Genomic DNA, 23369 nt, shown 5'->3' on the forward strand with positions numbered 1-23369 from the left:
GTCGCTGCTAAAGCAAACATTTGTTGTCTATAAAAACAAAAAACTGTGGATGCTGGAAATCCAAAACAAAAACAGAATTACCTGGAAAAACTCAGCAGGTCTGGCAGCATCGGCGGAGAAGAAAAGAGTTGACGTTTCGAGTCCTCATGAGTTCTGTTGAAGGGTCATGAGGACTCAAAACATCAACTCTTTTCTTCTCCGCTGATGCTGCCAGACCTGCTGAGTTTTTCCAGGTAATTCTGTTTTTGATTTGTTGTCTATCCCTAGTTGCCCTTGAGAAGGTGGTTGTGAGCATCCGCCTTGAACCGGGGCAGTGCATGTGGCCTAGGTACATCCATAGTGCTGTTAGGGAGGACATTCCCAGTTTCTGACCCAGCGACAGTGAAGGAACGGCATTATAGTTTGAAGTCAAGATAGTGTGTGACTTGTAAGGAAACTTGCAGGTGATGTTGTTCCTATGTGTCTGTTGCACTTTTCCTTTCAGGTGGTAGATGTCAGTTTGAAAGGCACTGTCGAAGGAGGCTTGGCAAGTTGCTGCAATGCACCTTGTCAATAGTACACACTGCAGTCACAGTACGCTTATGGTGGAGGGAGTGAATGTTTAAAATGGTGGAGGGGTGTCAATTAAGTTGGCAGCTTTGTCTTGGATAGTATTGAGCTTTTTGAGTGTGGTTGGAGCAGCATTCATCCAGGCAAGTGGGGAGTACTCCCCTGACTTTTGCCATGTAGATGGTGATCAGGCTTTGGGAGTCAGGAGGCGAGCTACTTGCCATTGAATTCCCAGCGTCTGACCTGTTCATGTAACCACATTATTGGTACGGCTAGTCCAGTTAAGTTTCTTGTCAGTGATGACTCCCACCACCCCCACAACGAGGATGTTGATGGTGGGGAATTCAGTAATAATCATGCCATTAAATGTCAAGGAGAGACGGTTAATTTTTCTCTTGTTGGTGATGGTCATTGCCTGGCACTTGTGTGGGCTGAATCTTACTTTCCACTTATCAGCCTAACCCTGAACGTTGTCAGGTTTTGCTGTATGTAGACAAATCATGGTAACAGTAAAGACAAAGCTGGGCATTGGCACATGGGTCAAAACTGACAGCAAAATAACTAACATGGCAACCAGAAACTAATTGAAATGCTGGCCAGTAAATATACCAGTGACAGCAGTACTAAGTGTGATTAAAATCAAGATTACAAATGCAAAATATTGCAGATGCTGGAAATCTGAAACAAAAACAGAAACTGCTGGAAATACTCAGTGGGTCTCCAGCATCTATGGAGAGAGGAACTGAGTTAATATTTAAAGTTAATGACCTTTCACCTAGAAGAAATCAGTGGTGTAATGGGGCTGAAACAGATCCCCAGAGGCAGGTGAGGCAGAAATGACACAATGTGGTCTCCTCTATACTTGGGAGGCCAAATGCAGATTGGAACACTTCTGTTCAGTCAGCAAGCATAAGCTTGAGCTTCAATTCGCCTGTCACTTCAATTCTTTGCTCCATTCCCACTCTGATCTCCATCTTCAGTCTCCTACCCTATTCCAATGAAGCTCAATATAAGCTCAAGGAACAGCACCTCATCTTTCACTTAGGCACTTTACGGCCTTCCATACTCAACATTGAGTTTAACGATTTCAGATCATAACCTTTACCCTCAATTTTTTTTCCTTTGTGTTTTCCTGCTTTTGGATGATTTTGGATGTTACTGATGATTCTGCTTTCCCTTGTAAAGTGCTACTGGAGCCATCCTTTCTTTCTTCATTTGTCTCATTACCATCATCCCCCCATCATTTAATCTGTCTCTGGCTTTCAACAATATCACAGACCTTCCTTTTTGTTCTTACCCCACCCCTAACCTCTCCCTGCCTCTGCACTTGCCTAAAACTTGTAACATTTCTAACTTTTTCTGGTTCTGACAAAAGGTCATCAGCCGAAACATTATCTCCTGTTTCTCTTTCCACAGTGCTGCCCTACCTGCTGAGTGTTTCCTGCGTTTTCTATTTTTCAAACCAAGATTAACTGGATTAAACACTTTTAGTTGTAAGATTAATCGCAATAATTTCTTTTAAGATCAAGATTAAATAAATGCTGCTGGAATAGGCGGAAATGGGACTTTGGCCACTCAGGTAGTAGTTGTCTTTTACGGCTGTAAGATCATAAGTGAGAAAAGGGAATTGGGAATTGGATCTGGCACTGCTGAAAATCTTGCTTGTAATAAAGTTACATTATTAAAAAAAAATGTTTATAGTGAAAAGCAGAAGCTGAATGAAACAGCTGCTATAACTGATCTAGCACATCTTATTATAGTTCAGACACCTTTGTCCTATGTGCATGACTAGAAGGCAGTTCCATAAACAAATTTGGTCTCCCATGAAAGGGGAAACCTGCACTCCTGTATGGATTTGTGTACCCGGGTTTATGTTTAACCCCTAATTGTGGGGTATTGCTCACTGGAAGAAGGTCCATTACTTCCTTCTGCCCCTTTTTGAAAGAGTTAATATAACATTTTAACAACTTTTTGAACTAATGACGAATTCCATATTGTTACACACCTTGGATGATATTCTGGTTGCATGCAGATACCAGGAGGGTAATTTTTTAACACTGTGATTGCCTGTTCCAATAACTAAAAGATTATCTTTTTTCTTAGGCCATTACTCCAAAGAGGCTGTTGACTTCAATCACAGTAAGTTATATTACCACACAGTATAGAATGCTGCATTAAATAGTTTGCACTGATGGTGTGCGTTAGTTGAGATTTTTATGCCTTCCAGTGAAACTGTGATCATCTCATCTAAATAAGAAAATAGTGAATGGAATAATTTTATCACTGAATGTACATCTTTGACATGTTAGATACTGAATAATTTGCATCCCAGTGTTATAACCATGCTACGACCGTGGAACACATATTTATATAGCGTTGTAGATTGATACACCTTCTTGCATTTACGCAGTTAATTACTTGTAGTTTAGTGATTATATAGGATATAGGGCAGAGAAACAGGCCATTTGGCTGAACCAATCCAAGTTTGTGTTCATGCTCCATTTGAGCCTCCTCTATCTATCATCATCTAAATCCATCAGCATGTCTCTCTGTGTTCCCTTCTCTCTCATACACTTCTCTGGTCTCCCCTTAAATGCATCTATTCTATTCGCTTCAACCACCTTGTAGTAGCAAGTTCCATATTCTGACCATTCTTTGGATGCTATCTTGTATTGGTGGCCTCTTTTTGCTCTCCCTCACCACCTCTACCCCCCACCCTCAATGGAAACATACAGATGAATCTCTCAGCCCTGCGGAAGCAATCTTGACTTTAGGGGAGCCGTAGAGAATTTTGATGAAATCATACTAGGCCAGCTGTGTGACATGTTCTTGCCTGCGTCTGCTTTTCCTGGGGTTGGGCCCCCTTAGCTGATTAGGATGTTAATATGGCAATTAGTTCCTATTCTGGCAATGGATTGAAATTTTTCCAGTGGTGCACGGGCCCTGCTGTGACAGAAGGCCAGCAATGCAGCAGGATAACTGAGATGCGAGACATTTGAAACTTTTTATTAATTTGTTGACAGTAAATCACAATGCTCAGGTTTCCAAAGCAGAAGATATGCTGGTGCAGCCACATCTTGGACACTGATATCTTTGCTAATGTTGTACCTGCTGCAATGACAACTGCCCCTCTCCTATTGAAGGTACCTCTATGTTGCTGCTGCCCATACTACGATCATGACCCACTTGGCAAAATCCAGTTTGGTGTCTTGGTGTCCACTCTATTAAAACCTTTCATAATTTTTAAGGTCACCCCTCAGCCTTCTGTTTTCAAGAGAGAAGACACCCCAGCCGATTCATCCTCTCCTAAAAGATGTAATACCCCATTTCTGGTATCACCCTTGTAAATTCTTTTTGCACCCACTCCAATATCTTTTATATTTTCTTGATAATGAGGTGGTCAGAATTATAAGGAGCACTCTGGGAATGGTCAAACCAAGGTTCAGTACAAGTTTAGAATAATTTCTTTACAATTCTATGCCTCGAGAAATAAACCCACATGCTTGGTTTCCTTTTTTATGGCCTTGTTAATCTGTGTCACTTCTTTTAATAATTTGTGCACCCAGATCCCTTACCTCCTCTATCGCATTTAGATTTTTATTTTGTAAGTAATATACAACCTCCTCAGTTTTCTTGTTAAAATGGAATCTCTTGTTTTGTCTTGATTAAAATTTCCCTTCTCTTCCACTTGCTTCTGTCAACCAAAGGGAGCATGGATAAAGCCATGGATGAAAAGACTGCAAGACTTAGTTGCTTGGGGTGTTTGGGAAGGAGCTCCAGAATGAGATGGATTGCATGTATGTGCCTGTATGATCTAGGGATCACTGGGAATAATTGGTTAATGAATTTCAACATTGATATGCCCATTCTACAAGTTTGTTAATATCCTTTTGTAACTTGTTGCCATGCTCCATATTATTGAATATCCTCCCCCTCCCCAATTTGGGGTCATCTGCAAATTTAGAAATTTTGTTTTTGATTCCAAAATTTAAATTGTTAATATAAATTGTAAACAACGGTGGTTCTCTCACCGAACATTGCTTCCCAAATGCAACTCTGAATAACTACCCTTTACCCCCTACTCCTTGCTTTCTGTCCTGGAACTGTCTGGTAAACATTCAGTAATTTGTCCCCTGACTGCATTATATGACCTTATTCATTAGTCTATTATCAAAGGCCTTTTTAGAAATCTAGATAAATCAATCTAGATAAATAACTGTCTTTTACCTCTTCAAAACCTATGCTAACTATTCATTATTGTACTTCTGGTTTTTAGATATTCTATTCTCCCCTAGGGGATTCCATTATTTTCCCTAGCGCTGTTGTGAACCTAATTGGTCTATAATCCCCTTGGACATGTTCAACCTCCATTCTTAAATTTAGGTATAACATTAGTTATCTCAGTCCTCTGTCACTACACCTTTCTCTAACATACTATTAAAAATGTGGAGTATTGGCTCTATGATCTCATCTCTACATTTTTTTTTAATGAATGAGGCAATCTATCTGGACCAGAGGTTTCATCCTTTTTAAGTTTGATTAGTTTGTTTAATATTTCACTTTTTATTTTAAATGCAGTTATCTCATTTTTAATCGCATCACCTCATGTTCCTTTTAATCTCTTCATATTCTACTCTTCTATCAGCAAACATGGCAACAGTGTTCCATAAAGAGCAATGATATAAATGACCATTCATTGTGAGGTTGATGGAATTGTTTGAAGAAGGAATGTTTTTAAAATAAAGAAAGACTTGCATTTATGTCGCGCCTTTCATGACCTCGAAAGCACTTTAGTGCCCATTATGTACGTTTCATACGCAGTCACTATTGTAATGTAAAGAAATAGCAGCCAATTTGCATACAGCAAGCTCCCACAAACACAGTGTGATAATGTTTCATCTGAAAGATGACACCTCTGACTGTGCTCAGTATTCAGTACTCGATAAGACACTGGGAGAACACATTTTAAATAGAGCCATGGAATCCTTAACATTCATGTGATCAACAGGAACAGTCAGATGATGGTTTCTCCCCACAATTAGACCTTTATCCTTCAATGCAGCTATCTTGAGTAAAATATTAATGATGGACTTGGATTTCATGTGTGGTTGAACTTTAGCATTTCTCCTATAGCATTAGGATATTAATGGGCATGCCACTTTATTCCAGGAAAAATGTGAATGTTGAACCAGGATAAAGCACCACTGTCATTGTGGGGAGAAGATCTCTCTTGTATGACTCAAGCTTTGTAGACGTTTTCATAAGAAAATAATTGAAGAAAACCTGCCCCTGGAAAAGTCTAACTGAAATGCGATGGAAATATTCTATAAAATCTTTACAATATACCCATCTAAAATTGTTAAAAGGACTGAAAAAATGTATCATTGAGGCTTGAATTTGGAACAGTTACCTGGTGCTGAGTACATCTTTCCATTTAACTGTACAGTACTCTTCCTTTATTTTGGCATGGTTCCTATTTCATTTTGATTTGTTGGTTTCTCTGACACTATACTGAATTGTGATCTTTGTTGATTTGCCCTTCTGGAGCATCTCTTGTTTTGTCTTGATTAAAATTTCCCTTCTCTTCCACTTGCTTCTGTCACCCAAAGGGAGCATGGACAAAGTCATGGAAGAAAGATTGCAAGACCTAGTTGTTTGGGGAGTGTAGGAAAGGAACTCCAGAATGAGTTGGATTGCATGAATGTGTCTGCGTGATCTAGGGATCACTGGGAATGCCAAAGACGTTTGGTGAATCTGAAGCTTCAAAATGCCAGTTGCATTGGTGAAAAACCCTGTATCTCTTAACTGTCTATTCAGGAGCAACAAAGAGGTCTGAACAAAGTACATGGCTAGACCCTTCTTTGAGAATGGTGTAAGATTTGGGGAGGACTAATGTGGAAAGCAGAGACTTTGAAATTACATTTTTTTAAATAAAAGTTTTTTTATGCAGTTAGATTTTGATTTAATTAAAGCCTGGATAGCACTGTATTTGTTACTTTAAATTTAGTAATTTTTTTCTGTGTATGGATTTTATGAATAAAATTTAATGTTAATTCTTGATCTCTCTTTTTCATTGCAAATAGAAAAGCAACTTGCATACACCAGGTAAGTTGAATTATATTTTGATATTAACGGCTATGACTTACAGTCTCTTCTGCTAATGTACACTCACCCAAACCACTAAATACTTGCAACTGTGAGTGAATTTCTAATTGTCTTTTTCCCATGTTGAGAGCTTTGCCAACATTTTTCTAAGGATATCTGCTGTCACAGCAACTGAAATGGCTTCAAGTTAGAATTGAACAGATGAGTTCCTTCATTCTTTAGTTAACAGTATTGTATTTAAATCTGAACCCTTGGATGGACTTATTTTAAAAATAAGTGACTTATACTGTGTTCGTTGTCACACTCTTAAGCCTTAATAGACTTGTATTAGTAGTGAGGTTGATGTACTCAGCTATTGTGTTGTCTGAAACTTGGAATGTCACTGAACATGCTGTTTTAACAGCAGGAGAGATGCATTTGACATTAGGGTTAAAATTGGTCATCATTGCACCTGTTTTCCAGACAAAAAAATTAAGCAATTTCACAGGGCTGTGCCCCATGCCCCAAGGATGCCTGAAAATCACCCAACACATTACTGGCTGTGGACAGTTTTCAGTTGTTGGGGCGGCTGCCTAAATTAGGTGATGTAGCCTATCAAGGAGACCTATCAAAAGGTTAAGTTTCATCCTTTTTTCTTTCAACTTGTTTGGAATCAGGAGGAGCAGGACTGTTTCTCCTACTTCATATCACTTGATTGGCTCTCACCTGTTGCCCTTCACTAGTGACTGGAAATATATGTCAATGTTTCTAAATGTTCTGTTTTCATTTATAGCTTTAGCAAGCCCTGGAGGCCCCAATGCAGTGCGCACAAGTAATTTCACCATGATTGGATCCCACAAGTTCTCACTCTCTTCAGTAGGAAACACAAAATTCCAACTAGATAAGGTTAGCAAACTGGAGTACTACATTAGTCACATTAATCTTCTGCTTGATCTTGTGCAGTTTTAGTAGATCATGCATTTCCTTTGTTTAAAATGCTATGTGATATTCTGTTTATACACATGCCATAGATGCTTTTTCTGCCTATTAAATCTCTAATGTTTAATTCCACGACTTGATTTGAAATTGCAATGGTCATGTAAGTTCACTTAAAGTTCAGTGGCATATATTAGGATGCACATTTCTAAGTTAAAAGCATCAAAACTGAGTTGGTTATAATTACAAGCAATATTTTTTATAGAGTAATTACAAGATTTATATGTTTAATTAAAATTACACCATCAAGATAAATTACACACTGCAGATACTTACAAATGGGATTTTATTTCCTTTAGGTTTAAATTATTCTTTGAATGGAAATTCATTATAATGCCAGTCGCAGGATTTCTGCATTGCAAGTTCTGACACCACCAACATTATTTGGATGGGGTCACATTTCACTATTACCAAGACATATTTGGTCTGTCCGCTTTCCAAATATTCAAATCTCACTCTCTGGTGTCAGCATTAGATCAAGCATATGCTTAGGTGGCCAAGCAGTATAATTGAACCTCTTAGAAAAAGGCTTATTCATATTGGATCACCTTCCTCACACACTAGTACTTCGCTAATGCCTTCTAGATTTGTCCAATATAAGTCTCAAGGATGGATTTTCATAATGAAGCTTCATCAAGTAATTGTTATTATAAAGTTCTAACACATCAATGTTTACTTCTTATAGTAATTTTATTTTGACATCCTGTTTGATGGTTCTATGATGTAAACCATATAGTATCTGGACTTGGAAGATTACATTCAAACAGAAGCGAGCCATTCAGTTAGACTGTAGCTGATCTGTGCCTCAGCTCTGCTTACCTGCCTTAGCTCCAGATCACCACAATGGGCCATGTAGACCATGTTTTAAAAATGTAATATACATCAATTATTGCTGAAAAAAAGTCATGTCTAAGCTTAGACATGTCTCTTTTTTTCAGCAAATCTCAAATTCTGTACTACCAAACAACTATTTGTATAACCTAGGATGGGTGGAATAGGATTAGGCCATTCAGTCCCTAAATTAGATCATAGCCAATCTGTATCTTGACTCCATGTGTGTCAGCAATTGCTCAGTTAATAGCACTCTTGCCTCTGAGTCCAAAGATTCTGGGTTCTAGTCCCCCTTCAGGACTTGAGCACAAAAATTAAGGCTGATACTCCATTACAGTACTGGAAGTGTGCTACACTGTTGGAGGTTCTGTCTTTCAGGTAAGACGTAAAACTGAGGCCCCGTTTGCCCCCTCAAATGGACGTAAAAGATCCCATGGAGCTATTTTGATGAAGAGCAGAGGAATTATCCTGGCGTCCTGCATTTATATTTATCCCTCAATCGACATCACAAAAACAGATTAGACTTTTGTATTCTATTTCTTTTTAAATCTTGCCACATCGTGATAAATAACTTGTATATAACTTGTTTTACTCATGCTATTCACTTGCACAATAACTCATCAAGCATTTGTAAAATTTTGCTTTTCTAAATGATGCTGGTATTTGTATTTTCCAAGATGAAATTTTATGGTCAGGGCAATCAGCTTCAGGGAAACCTGTTCCAGGAAAAGGTTTCTATGTTTGCCTTGTTCGTGGGTCACCACTTGCTAGCATAATCAATTTGTCTATTGACACTTGTGTGCTGCATAACACACTCCTTGTGATCGATAATGCTGCTTTTATTGTTTGTTGCATTTGACCCTGTTGCTATAAATAATATTTAATAAGAGTGAATTTTTGCACATGCTATTTTTAAATGTATGGGGAAGCAACTTGTTAAAAGGAATACATTGTATGATGACATTAAGCTTGACCAAATGCAAAGTGTCTGGGCTCTTGATTAAAGCTGCAGTCATTGCATTTCAGGGTTCAGATTGAGGATGTTTAGCTGGCCAGCCACTGTGTTAAATTATTTTTCAACTTCTTTAGGGGTAGGAAACATTGCATGAATACTTGATGGTTTCTATTCTCCACCCATCTACCAGTTGTAACAGTTATCCAATCAATCACCTGATTCACCATTATTTTAATGGTGATTTCCTGCCAGTTGCTTCTGTACTACTGTTTATTTTCACAGCACAAATTTATTACTGAAGTGCTCAAATTAAGTGTTTCAGTCTGCACAATAGTAGCTTTTGTGCATGGCTGTGTTTCCTTGATTGCACTCAGCGAAAAGAGTAAATAATTATGCTGAGTAGGGGTCACTAATGACCCACTGCTTTGAAGCATTAAAGTAAAATTCAGTATAAAAAATTAAGTATAAATTTACTGCTTGTAAAGCCACAAATCTTCTGTTTCACCCTACCTAACCGACCCACGATGTAAATATGATAACTCCTTGTTAAATTTTATTTACCTGAAATCATACTAGTACTGGGCTTTCCAATTGGTGTCACAATTTAGCATAGAAATAACTTATTTGGCCATAAAATTAGATAACTTTTTTTGTCTAACTTTGATTTGTTTTTTTAAGGACCTGGAAAAGAAATTTCTATGACACTAAGGCATACACTACACAGTCTAAATATCAAAGTAAAACAACAATGTATCATGAACCCATAAAATAGAATGCTTGAGATAAGTAAAATGACGCAGCTGTGTTAACTCATGATCAGACATAGAGGATATGGTATGACTATGCTGCAGCTGGATTTATAAATGAATTGTTGCAATTCTGTAACTAGCTCTAGCCTTGTCTTACTTGTGAGCATCAATATGTGCAGCATAATAACGATAAGATGAATAAAGCCTTTATACTGCTCTTTGTGAAGTTTTTGTAACATCACATGGCCCTCAGTGGTGCTGCACTATGCAAATATTGTAGTGGTAGTCAGTGGCTATCAACCTCATCAGAGAAGCTGATATTCATCACAGTACTAAATATAGAGATATAGAGATTTTCATCACACTAATGTCACCTCCCGGTAGCCTTAAGGTCACAATTCTATCGTGCAATATAAAATAACAGACTTGCGTGTTGTGTATTAGTAACAAACTATCTAGTTAGGACATTGATTAAAAGTACTGACCAAATGTAAAATGCACTTCTTTGGTTCTTCCCAGGTTCCTTTCTTGTCTCCTCTTGAAGGTCACATTTATGTAAAACTGCAGTGCCAGGTTGGTTCCACAATTGAGGAACGTGGATTTTTGGTAAGCTTTCTTTGGTTATAATTAGAAACAATCACTGCTGCTTGCTCCTTGTTTTGAAGCGTTAATGATTCATTTGAAAAGGAAGAGCTTGCGTTTAAATAAATTTTCACATCCTCAGGCCATCACAACTGTTTAATAGTCAACTAATTTTTTTTTGCAAGTCATATTAATGTTTCTGCACATTCATATGAGAGCATGTAAAGACTGAGTGCACATGTGTGATCCCAAAACAATATCATAGAGTTATAGAAGTCTACAGCACAGAAAAAGGCCCTTCGGCCCATCGAGTCTGCGCCGGTCAAACAAGTACTTAACTTTTCTAATCCCATTTTCCAGTACCAGGCCCATAGCCTTGTATGCCATGGCATGGCAAGTGCACATCCAAATACTTCTTAAATGTTATGAGGGTTTCTGCCTCTACCACCCTTTCAGGCAGTGAGTTCCAGATTCCCACCACCCTCTGAGTGAAAAAATTCTTCCTCACATCCCCTCTAAACCTCCTGCCCCTCACCTTTAAATCTATGCCCCCTGGTTATTGATCCCTCCACTAACAGGAAAAGTTTCTTCCTGTCTACCCTATCTATGCCTCTCATAATTTTATACACCTCAATCAGGTCCCCCTCAATCTCCTCTGCTCCAGGGAAAATAACCCCAGTATATCCAATCTCTCCTCATAACTAAAACTCTCCAGCCCAGGCAACATCCTGGTAAATATCCTCCGCACTCTCTGTAGCGCAATCACATCCTTCCTATAATGCGGATTCCAGAACTGTATGCAATACTTGAGCTGTGGCCTAACTAGTGTTTTATACAGTTCCAGCATAACCTCCCTGCTCTTATATTCTATGCCTTGGCTAATAAAGGCAAGTATCCCATATGTCTTAACCACCTTATCTACCTGTCCCGCTACCTTAAGGGACCGGTGGACATGCACCAAGGTCCCTCTAATCCTCAGTACTTTCCAGGGTCCTACCATTTACCATGTATTCCCGTGCCTTGTTTGTCCTGCCCAAGTGCATCACCTCACACTTATCCAGATTAAATTCCATTTGCCACTGATCAGCCCATCTGACCAGCCCATCTATATCCTCCTTTAATCTAAGGCTATCCTGCTCACTATTTACCACCCCATCAATTTTTGTGTCATCCGCGAACTTACTGATCAACGCTCCTAAATTCAAGTCTAAATCGCTGATATATACCACAAACAGCAAGGGACCCAACACCAATCCCTGTGGAGCCCCACTGGACACAGGCATCTAGTCCTAAAAACACCCCTTGACCATCACCCTTTGCTTCCTGCCACTCAGCCAATTTTGGATCCAGTTTGCCAAATTGCCTTGGATCCCATGGGCTCTTACCTTCGTTATCAGTCTCCCATGCGGGACCTTATCAAAAGCCTTGCTGAAGTCCAAGTAGACTACATCAAATGCATTGCCCTCATCTACATACCTGGTCACCTCTTCGACAAATTCAGTCAAATTGGTCAGGCATGACTTCCCCTTAACAAAACCATGCTGATTGTCCTTGATTAATCTCTGCCTTTCCAAGTGAGATTAATTGTGTCCCTCAGAATTGCTTCCAATAGTTTCCCCACCACTGAGGTTAGACTGACTGGCCTGTAGTTCCCTGGTTTATCCCTTCCTCCCTTGTTGAATGACGGTACCAAATTGGCTGTCCTCCAGTCCTCTGGCACCTCTCCTGGGGCCAGAGAGGTATTGAAAATTATTGCCAGTGCCCCTGCAATCTCCTCCCTTGCCTCACTCCAACAGCCTGGGATACATTTCATCCGGGCCTGGAGATTTATCTATTTTTAAGCCTGCCAGAACACTTAGAACCTCCCTTTCTATGCTAATTTCTTTAATTACATCACAGTCCTTCTGCCTGATTTCCATACCCACGTCATCCCTCTCACTTGTGAACGCCGACACAAAGTATTCATTTAGAACCCTACCTACGTCTTCTGGCTCCACACACCCATTACCACTATGGTCCTTAATGGACCCTACTCTTTCCCTGGTTATCCTCTTGCTCTTAATGTACTTGTAAAATAACTTTGGATTTTCCTTTATTTTACCTGCCAATGATTTTTCATGCCCCCTTTTTGCTCTTCTAATTTCCTTTTTAAGTTCTCCCCTACATATTCTATACTCCTCTAGGGCTTCCGCTGTTTTGAGCCCTCGTTATCTGCTATAAGCCTTCCTTTTTCTCTTTATCCAATCCTGTATGTCCCTTGACATCCAGGATTCCCTGGATTTGTTGGTCCCACCCTTTGTCTTTACTGGAATATGTTGGCCCTGTAGTCTCCCTATTTCCTGCTTGAATGAGTCCCACTGCTCTGACGCAGATTTACCTAAAAGTAGCTGCTCCCAGTCCACTCTGGCTAAATCATATCTGATCTTATTAAAATCGGTGTTCCCCCAATTTAGAACTCTGATTTCTGGCCCATTCTTGTCCTTTTCCATAACAACCTTGAATCTTTCTGCAAAATGCTCCCCCACTGATACCTCTACCATTTGCCCTGTTTCATTCTCTAAAATTAAATCCAGGACCACCCCGTACAGTCCACGTACTGGCTTAAAAGGCTCTCCTGGATGCATTTTAAGAATTCTGCTCCCTCTAAACCTATCACACTGTGACTAACCCAGTTAATGTTGGGGAAGTTGAAATCCCCCACTATTACTATCCTATTATTTTTACACTTCGCTGAAATTTGCCTACATATCTGCTCTTCTGTTTCCCTCTGACTGTTTGGGGGCCTATTGTACACTTCCAGCAGTGTGATTGCTCCTTTTTTGTTTTTCAGTTCTACCCATATGGCTTCATTTGAGGAGCCTTCTAAGATGTCATCCCTCCTTACTACTGTAATTGATTCCATGATCAATATTGTGACACCCCCTCCTCTTTTATCTCCTTCCCTGTCTTGCCTGAAGACCCTATGTCCTGGAATATTGAGCTGCCAATCCTGCCCCTCCCTCAACAATGTCTCTGTGACAGCAATGACATCATACTTCCATGTGATAATTTGTGCCCTCAACTCATCTGCCTTATTCGTCAGACTCCTTGCAATAAAATAACTACCATCCAACCTTGCCAAACTCCTTCGTGCCTTAACTGGCTTGTAATTTCAATGCCTTCCTGACTCACTTGCTTTCTCTTCTAATTTTGGCTGTGCATCTCCCCCTGCTGAACCCCCTCTCAGGATCCCATCCCCCTGCCAAGTTAGTTTAAACCCTCCCCAACAGCATGAGCAAACCTCCCCGCAAGGATGTTGGTCCCATTCCAGTTCAGGTGCAACCCGTCATGCATGCGCCCAGATTACTGGAATTGACTGGAGAGGAAACTAGAATTGGGGCTTGCTGAAGCACATTTCCTTATGGAGCTTGGAAGCTGAAGCTGTTTGCTGCCGGTTCCAAGTGGCTGCGCATGCTGCTAGTCAACTGCCAAACGGTTGGAGTGTTGGAAATGGTTGTCACACTCCTAGAAATGGAATGGCTTCTCCCTCCATGGACATGTACCGGATCTCGCACAGGCACCTGGCTCTGAAGCATTTCCCACAGGCCATGAGTGAAGGGCTTCTCAGCCGCGTTGATATGCTGGCAGTTGATAAGGTTGTAGCAGCGGGTGAAGGGCAGCCTTGCCACATGCACCAGACAGGAAGGATGTCTGCCACTGTGGCTGTGCTCATGCTGCACCTGATTATTGGATTTTGTTGAACATTTCTGCCTTTACATTGAAGTTATAGCCTTGACTTTGATCCCTTGATTCTGAATTAAGGAATTTTTATTACTTTCAAAAGGAAAAATAAACATAAAACTCCAAAATAACTAAGCCACTTATTAGAATATAGGGCAGAACCTTTGGGTTGGTGAGTGGGGTGGGTCCAGTTCGCCAATACATAAAATGACGCGTGGTGATGTCGGGCGTGCGACCCGACATCACCATGTGTCATTCAGATATTCAGTTCGGCCGGCGGGCGCGCAGCCAACTCCAGTGCGTGCCCGCCTGCCGAGCTGTCAAAGGCCTATTAAGGCCATTTAAATATCAATTAAAATACTTAACTGAGCTGCCTGCCCAACCTCAAGTTTGATGGGCAGTCTAAGAGCCCAGGTGGCCTCCACATTTATCATGAAACCTCATCCACGGGCGGGATGAGGTTTCATGAAGCTTTTTAAAGTTTAATAACATTTTAAAATAAAATTCATTGACATGTCCCTGCTCATGTGACAGTCGCATGAGGGGACATGTCTTAAAAAAAATTTTTCTCTTTATTAAAATTTTAAAAAATCAAACTGACCTCCCTGAGGCAGCTCTTTGCCTCAGGGAGATTTCTATGATCTTTCGCGTGCATGCGAGAAAGAGCGTAGGCCCCTACTCAGCCAATTCCCCCCCACCCGCACAGGGAGCACGTAGCGCTTCCGGGTGCTCATCACGCTGGTCGGGCCTTAATTGGCCCACCCACATAAAATGGCGGCGCACAGCTGATTGTGGGCAGCGAGTGGCTGTGTGCCCACTCCCACCCAAACCCCCCCCCCACGGACGGGGAGAAAATTCCCCCATAAAGTTTTATTTTACCAGTCAAGAACACCTGTATTTCCACTTGCAAAACACTAGATAAGAGGATCTTCACAAAGCTAACTCCAGATACACTTATTTCATTTTACCATCTCACCATTCTCACATGAATTGGGAATAAGGTAGGAACTGGGAGGGATGTTGATTATGGCATGTAGTTGCTGGTTTTTATTTGCATGGTGTTTGGCATTGATTTTCCTTGAGACAATCAGCACTGGAGCTGACTGCCTCAGGGTAAACCAAAGTTCCAGGAAAGACCAGGATCAGGTTTTGGCTCCTTTGCATATACATCTATCCTAACGTTTGCTTCAGAAGTGGATGAAGGATGCCTCATGTTTGCCTTTTACCAAGATGGCATCCTGAGCAATTTGTGGCAGAAATGCACAAGCATTTGATGTTACGTTTGTCCCTCAATGTTACTTAAAGCACCCAAACAGGTGCTACTGATCTGAATTTTTGCATCTTCTGACTCTGAGGAAAGTGTGCCACCATTGAGCCAGACTGATGAATATTGGCCACATGGCTTTAGAGTTCCTTGATAATTGAATTCTATGTCTAGCTCAGTGAACAGAATTTGTGTAAAGCCTTTTATACGTTAACATTGGCTTATCATCCATCATGGATCTTATAATGCTGTTTTTCGTGTGTTCAGATTTGTATCAAGAATTCTTCATATTGTAATCTAATAGCACCATCTAGTGAAATATTAAATGATCTGATTGAATGAACAGTAATGAGAGCCTTTGAATTAAATTCAGGTAATTATCCTGATGGCTGCACATAGTTCTTCAGAGGCAATTTGCTCCACTGAATCCACTAATTCTCAACCATGTTTATATTGCCTCCAATTTAGTGCAATCAACACCTGAATATCAAATATTCTTTCTTTCCCACATAGCACAGGAATAGACTTGGTTGTCCATTATGTTTGCGTAATGGAGAGCTAGAGTTCTTTGAGTATATAAATCACATCAGCCACATAGCTACATTTTTCCTGCTCAATATAAAAACATGACCTCTATTCATTTATCTCACAATTCGAAAAGATTGAATTTTCCTTTTGTATTTGCATGTGATGCAATTTTTTTACAAAATTGTATGGAGGCAAGAGAGTCAAAGTTAGGCTCTAAACATTGTTGAATCTGTTAAAAGCTATGGAGGGAATTGCCCAAAAACTGGTGGGTTTTGGTCAGGTGTGATGAGAAAATTTTCACAATCTTGAACCTGACTCCAACCTGCCAACTTACAGTTTTGATGTGAAAGTGGTGGGGCATCATTTTAAATATTATAATGAATCTATGTGCCTCAGATTGAGTCACTTTCTAGTATTAACCTCGGCTGGCTGGATTTTTCAGGCCTCTGGGATCCTGGCAACTAAATGGAGGTGAGGACTCTTCATGGAAGAAGTAAATGCCTTTACAGTACTGTTTGTGAGACAGGAGGAACATTTCCTGCCTGCCATAATTGTGTCTTACCCTCCCCAGATTGCCAGCCCACCTCCACAAATCCAGCTGCAGGCTCACCACATACTCCTGGTCTGTGGCCTCCTCCAGAGTGTCAATCAGGCTGGCTCCTGGGCAGGAAGCCTGCTTGGGGAAAATGAAGTCAGGCTGTGATGGTAACTGTTAACTCCCCCCAGACCCCCACTTCACTAAACCCATTCTAGTCAAGGTCAGAGTCTTGCATATCTAATCGTCACAGCTGTAGTTTTGTGAGCCTCTCAACCTAACACTATTGGATCTTGATATTCTATTTAGACCCATTGAGCCAGCTTCAAACCTGGAGGGGATTGGCACGAAAGATCAATTCCTACAGATGTAAATTCTGTCACTCTGGTAACCCTGTAATGTCCTTTTACTGGACTCACTGAATTCAACCTTGACTGACTGGAGTAGATTTGCAACTAATTAATAAGCTAGTTTCATGCTAGCATATTCCACAGCAAATGACCATAATAACTCAGTCAGTGATACTTGAATGTGACAGAAGATGTCTCATTTCAGCAGACCATCATCAGTTTGTAGCAGTGGAATTCCCATGGCTCTGAAAAAGGAATTCTGGCAGTGATGGAATGTGCTGCAGCACAATTGTCGTCATCGTCTTGAGTTCTCTGCCTGAAGGCAGGTCCATCCCACAGGCCAAAGACCCCCACCACAGGTCAGGCAAGGAGGCAGGCTCTGAATCCACCCCCGCCAGAATGGGGATCAAACCCCATGCTGTTTGCACCAATCTGATCCACACTGGCCACCCAACCAACTGTGCCAACAGGCCCCCTCTCCCAAAGCTATGCTGTGGCAACATACATTTTTACATGCATGTTGTAGTCCTGGAGCTCTGAATACTGATGGCAGAGGCTCCAATTTCTTTCCATTACATGGCTGACCAGGAATCTCTCCCACTTTTACTGCCTGCCACTGGCATATGTTGAAGGGATTTACAAGTTGATACCCAACCCATTTAACCACGTTATGAAGGCACTTTCCTTGGCCAACAAGTCCAGCAGTGGGACTTGATCCCGGAGCTTCTGGGTCAGAGTTGCTATCCCACAAGACCTCCATGTAGCACATTACGCTAATCCAAATAACTCTCAGCCTTCCTAATTACTCAGTTTCTCTGAATTCTGTATTTTTCATCTTGCCCTACCCCTCCCACACCAAATATCTGTTGAGGTTGGCATAAACAATGAACCTTTCAGTGAAAATCAAAGCACTCCTTACAACTCTGTGCACATTGCTAATTTTTGAACTTTACTTTTCCAACCAGTGCATCTTAATTGAACATTGAAGAGGGGATTGCAAACTTTTAGCACTGAATGCAAAGGCAATTCTTCTATCAAACCAGGATGGCCTGGTGTTACAGGGTCTCTGTGTCAAGATGCTTGTCCTTGGGTTACCCTGTTACTGATTGGCTTGGGTGTAATGTTGCAGAATCAATCATTTTCTTCCTGGCCAGTCCCTCGGCATCGAGGATTACTTGCTTCTATTTTGGTTCAATGCGTTCTGAGATGGCTGATAATTCCAAAGTGTGATCTGCAGATTACCACATGTTTAGATGGAGGGTTGGATAAATGAGCTCTCTCCGACGCCCCGACTTCATGCCGACGTGTTCCAGACAAAGTTTCCCTATTCGGTGCCTTCTTGAAAGAACCTTCAATTTTGGTCGATCACAAGCCAGGAACCTGCGTGAGTCAGCAGGGATATTTGACCTCTTTAGGGGATGCTTTAAGGGCATCCCTACAGCATTTCCATTGTCCTCCTGGAAATCATCTGTCACAACCAGATTCTGAGTAGAACAGTTGCTTCAGGAGTCTGGTGCCATGCATACAAATGACATGTCCTACCAAGCAGAGCTGGTTTTGAGTGACTTAGCACCTCTATGCCCGGCATGTTGGCTTGGGAGAGAGCGCTGTTTGCTTTCTTGCCACTGGATTTGGAGGATCTTGCAAAGGTACCACTGGTGGTAATTCTTCAGTACTTTGAGGTTCCTGCTGTAGCTTGTCCAAGTCTCACTGGCACCATTGCATGCCGATAAACAATGACCTTAGTCTCGGGTTTGAGATCCTGGTCCTCAAATACTTTTTCCTTCAGTCAGCCGAAGGCTGAGCTGGCTTATTGGAGCAGTGGTGAACTTTGTCCTTTATTTATGCCTTCGTCAAGAGGAGACTTCCAAGATATGGCAAATTGTCTAATCATACACACTATCCAAGCAAATGTTAACAGAATGGAGGTCAGAGTACATGGTCCAGATCTCTGGACAATAGGGCAAGGTCTGTATCTTGTTCAATATCTGCTGAATTTTGTTCTGTTGACACTTTTATGTATACCCCTTAGGGTTCCTGAGTGGCGTAAGGACGGGGAATCCCCTCTCAAAGGCAGGCTCACTGCACTCCTTGGGGAGTGGCTCATCATATATTGGTCCTCACCTTGCCCAGCTCACACTTATGGCTCCAAGTGATTGTTAGCAGCCACACCCCAATAAACTGCTTCAGGTGGGCCAATCCAGGAGTGGTTAGCTGTCAGGTCTCCTACCCTCAGCCATTTAGGGGTTTGTCTACCCAGGTATGTGAGGATTGACTCCGGCAGACTGGGCAGTTGAGACCAATCTAAGGTCCAACAGTCTTGAAGGCGGGTCAGCGTTGTATTATGGACCACGTAGAGCTCAACAATACATTGAAGACGTCCCGGTCTTCCACTGCATCCGGATCTATCTTCAGCCATCTAGACTCTTACAAACAGTCATTTGGTAGTACAAAACTTGAGCATTGCTGAAAAAAGACATTTTGCCGAAGTTTTTCGTCTTGCACTCATCAGCAAGAATACCAGTGTCAGGGAAAGCAAAAACTTTATACTGTATGAGAAGAGAGTGTTGATTGGTTGGCAAGTTGACTCTGGTTGAGGCGTTGCCATGGAGGATGCACCAGTTAATGGTGACTGACTGTTAACTGCCAACCATTGTTTGAAATTTAAACCAGGCAGCTTGACTCTGGTCACGGCATTGCCCTGAGGGATGAACCAGTGAATGGCCATCACTTCTTTTATTTAACTGAAACTGGCACAATGTGTGTACGTGTTTTTTCTAACTGCAAAGAACAGGGTCCTGTGTATTAATATATGTAGCTTCCAGTGCACGAAAATGTGCCACGCTGAGCCCGACTGACCATTTTAAATTGGTTATCAGCGTAATTTTTAGCACACTGAGGATTATTTAGCAAACCTTGACCAATCACAGAATCACATCTGATGTTTTGAGTTTTGCAAACACAGGCTGGTTGAGTATAGTCTGTACCTTGCACGTTGTGAACAGGGGAAGGGACATGCTGTTTGATATGATCTGCCAGCTTTTGGGATGTAAAGCCTACATATCTCGCATCACACTGGCATTGAAATTCATATACCACTTTAGTCATTTGTGAGATAGGCAGAATGTCTTTTTGGCTTGATGGCAGCATCCTGTTTTTGGCAAATAACCACTTGTGGCTTCACCTGCTGCTCAAATATTTGGGATACCTGAGGTGGACTGGGCACTTTTCAGGGCTGAAAGTGACAGCCTTAGGCCCGTTCATGAGTTTGCATGATATACAGCACGCTATAATCTGATCAGTATAGCCATTATACCGCATCTTTGATGTGTCCTATTTCAGCATCAAGCTTGCATGGTAAACAAATGGCTTGGGCCCTATTTACAAAGTTGCCGATAAGGCCAGTCTTATAGTATGTGGAACTGTAAGAATCCCAACACGTGTATTGACCAGTGAAAGTAGGTTTGCGGTAGACCATGGTAGGGATCCCCTGACAGAGTTCTCAACTAGAAAGTCAAGGAAAGGGAGTTCATTTGACTGCCCCATTTCAAAGGTGTATTTGAGCGCAGGATGGAGCTCATTAAGACATGCAAAGAAATTATTATATGCTGCTATGGATTTAAGTATAGCAGATGTTTCATCCACATATCGGAAATATGCAAATGTTAGGCTGTTTAGTGTCATTCCATCGAAGACGTATTTCTCATGGAACCTAACAAAGATGTTTGCAAGAGCTGGGCCTAGACCAACCTGGACATACACGTCAGTAAACCTGGCAAAGGGACGGGAAAGTCGTCCTTACAAGTGTGACTATATCGACAAAATGCACGCCATTCTTAATGACAGGTTCAAATTCACATCCATTGGAACTGCCACTCAACATAACTGGACTGCCTTGTTCGAAAGTAAGCAAAAAATACTTGCTGGATTTGTGTGCGAGTGATGAGCTGCCACATGATATGTATGACAGGGTTCGTCCTCAGAGCTCTCTGCATCCGCATTTGTATGGGCTGCCCAAGACGTATAAAAGTGATGTGTCTTTACACCCTATCATATCAATGACCGGTTCTGCACAGCATGGATTGGCCAAATGGTTGGCCAAGTTGTTACAACCAGTTTGAACAAATTTTCCAGACAATGCTGTGTCCGTGTGCTTATTTGACATTGCCCGCTTATTTGACATTGCCCGCCTATTCACCAATGTGCCACTTAAGGAAACCATAGATATTTGCACTGCAGTATTATATCATGGCAATCTAGACTCACCACCATTGTGTGAATCAGTATTGATTGAGTTTATGAACACGGCAATTTGCGCAGTTGAGTTCTGCTTTAATGACACCATGTATGCTCAAATAGATGGTGTTGCCATGGGATCCCATCTAGGCCCAGCTTTCGCAAACATCTTTGCTGGGTTCCAATGGATATGAATTTGGACCCGTCATTAAGAAAGGCGTACCTTTTGTTGATATAGTCACGCTTGTAGGGATGACTTTCCTGTCCATTTGCAAGGTTTACTGATGTGTATGTCCAGGTTGGTCTAAGCCCAGTTCTTGCAAATGTCTTTGTTGGATTCCAATAGAAACGTGTCTTCGATGGAATGACACCTAATATCCTAACACTTGCATATTTTCAATATGTGGATGAAACATTTGCTATTTTAAGTCCATAGCAGCATATAATAATTTCCTTGCATGTCTTAATGAGCTCCATCCTGCGCTCAAATTCACCTTTGAAATAGAGCAGTCAAATTAACTCCCTTTCCTTGGCTTTCTAGTTGAGAATTCTGCCGGGGGGTGCTCTCCACCATGGTCCACCGGAAGCCCACCTTCATTGGTCAATACATGCGTTGGGATGCTTACAGTTCCACTTGCTATAAGATTGGCCTTATCGGCTACTTTGTAAATAGGGCCCAAGCCATTTGTTCACCATGCAAGCTTGATGCTGAAACAGGGCGCATCAAAGACATCCTATGGGATAATGGCTTCCGAGTAGATCATTTCACGCTGTATATCATGCAGACTCATGAACGACTGCCACTTTGGGCTCTGAAAAATGACAGTCTACCTCAGATTACCCTGGAAGAGCAAGGTATCTCAAAACTTTGACGCTGCTAAAAAATTTGATGTTTCAAGCTGCTACACTGCAGTAGCAACACGAACATTAGATGTGGTTTCGCGATTGGACAAGATTTGCTAAATAATCCTCAGTGTGCTAAAAAAATTACGCTGACAACCAATTTAAGATTGTCGGTCGGGCTCAGTGTGGCATGTTTGCGTGTACTGGAAGCTACATACATTAATGCACAGGGCCCTGTTCTTTGCAGATAGAGAGAACCTGCACACACATTGCGCCTGTTTCAGCTAAACAGAATAAGCGATAGCCATTTGCTGATTAAGGTATTGCCCTGAGGAATGAACCAATCAGAGTCAAGTTGCCTGGTTTAAATTTCAAGCAATACTTGTGTTATGATCCCAGTTACAACTGGAGAAGCCTGATCCCAGGGTGGAACCTATCTTGATAGATCCTAACTGTTTTGTTTGTTTAGATATGTGGAGAGGGGCTACTGAACAGAGTCACTGGAGTCAGCTAATAAGTTTTTAACAAAAGCATAAAACATATACTAAACAAGAAAAGATTAAATGCATTACAGTACTCCTTCATCCACAACTATTTCTTTACGGATGGATACAAATTTCTAAGGGTAGCACAAGTTACAAAAACTATCTTATAATCTAATGTTCACAATAAGTACACAGTCCATGTAAACCAATTGACGACCTATGGTCAGACACACCACACTCTGAAACCAAGTGACAGATGCCACTCCAGCCAGATGCAATGGATCTCTCCTCAACTCCACCCAGACGGAGCCAACAAGTCTCACTGAACTCAGTCTTTCACACGAGGGTTTCCAATCTCCACTTTCCAAGAACTCGCCTTGGAATCTTCTCCCAAACCAACGCTTTCTCTCAAGATGCCTTCTGCGAAGGTTCACTTCCATGGTTTCAAACTCTCCTTCCAATCTTACTTTCCCTTGGGTCATTACATGCATTCAAGCTTTCAAGCATGCATGCTCTCTCACCGACTCAGCTGTCAACAGTACACCACTGCTTCATATGCCCATAGCAAAGAGTTACAGTCCTGCAGTTGCCTCTTGGGATCTTCTGACTTCTCACAAGCCTTTATATTGCTTTGACTCTGCTTCTTGCAGCTTGGAGCCTTT

The 23369-nt window shown here is 41.4% G+C and overlaps 1 protein-coding gene across 2 annotated transcripts in view; it reads left to right on the top strand.

Moving 5' to 3' along the window:
• Positions 1 to 23369, top strand: part of anln (anillin, actin binding protein) — a 105313-nt gene that overhangs the window by 67688 nt on the left and 14256 nt on the right. For both annotated transcript variants that reach the window (XM_041184916.1, XM_041184917.1), the window contains exons 18-21: positions 2653 to 2688; positions 6633 to 6654; positions 7427 to 7539; positions 10684 to 10770. In XM_041184916.1, the coding sequence (XP_041040850.1) occupies positions 2653 to 2688; positions 6633 to 6654; positions 7427 to 7539; positions 10684 to 10770 (258 nt within the window). The remainder of the gene's footprint in view (positions 1 to 2652; positions 2689 to 6632; positions 6655 to 7426; positions 7540 to 10683; positions 10771 to 23369) is intronic.

This window comes from Carcharodon carcharias, chromosome 3 (assembly GCF_017639515.1).
Source record: "Carcharodon carcharias isolate sCarCar2 chromosome 3, sCarCar2.pri, whole genome shotgun sequence".
NCBI classification, from domain to species: Eukaryota; Metazoa; Chordata; class Chondrichthyes; order Lamniformes; family Lamnidae; genus Carcharodon; species Carcharodon carcharias.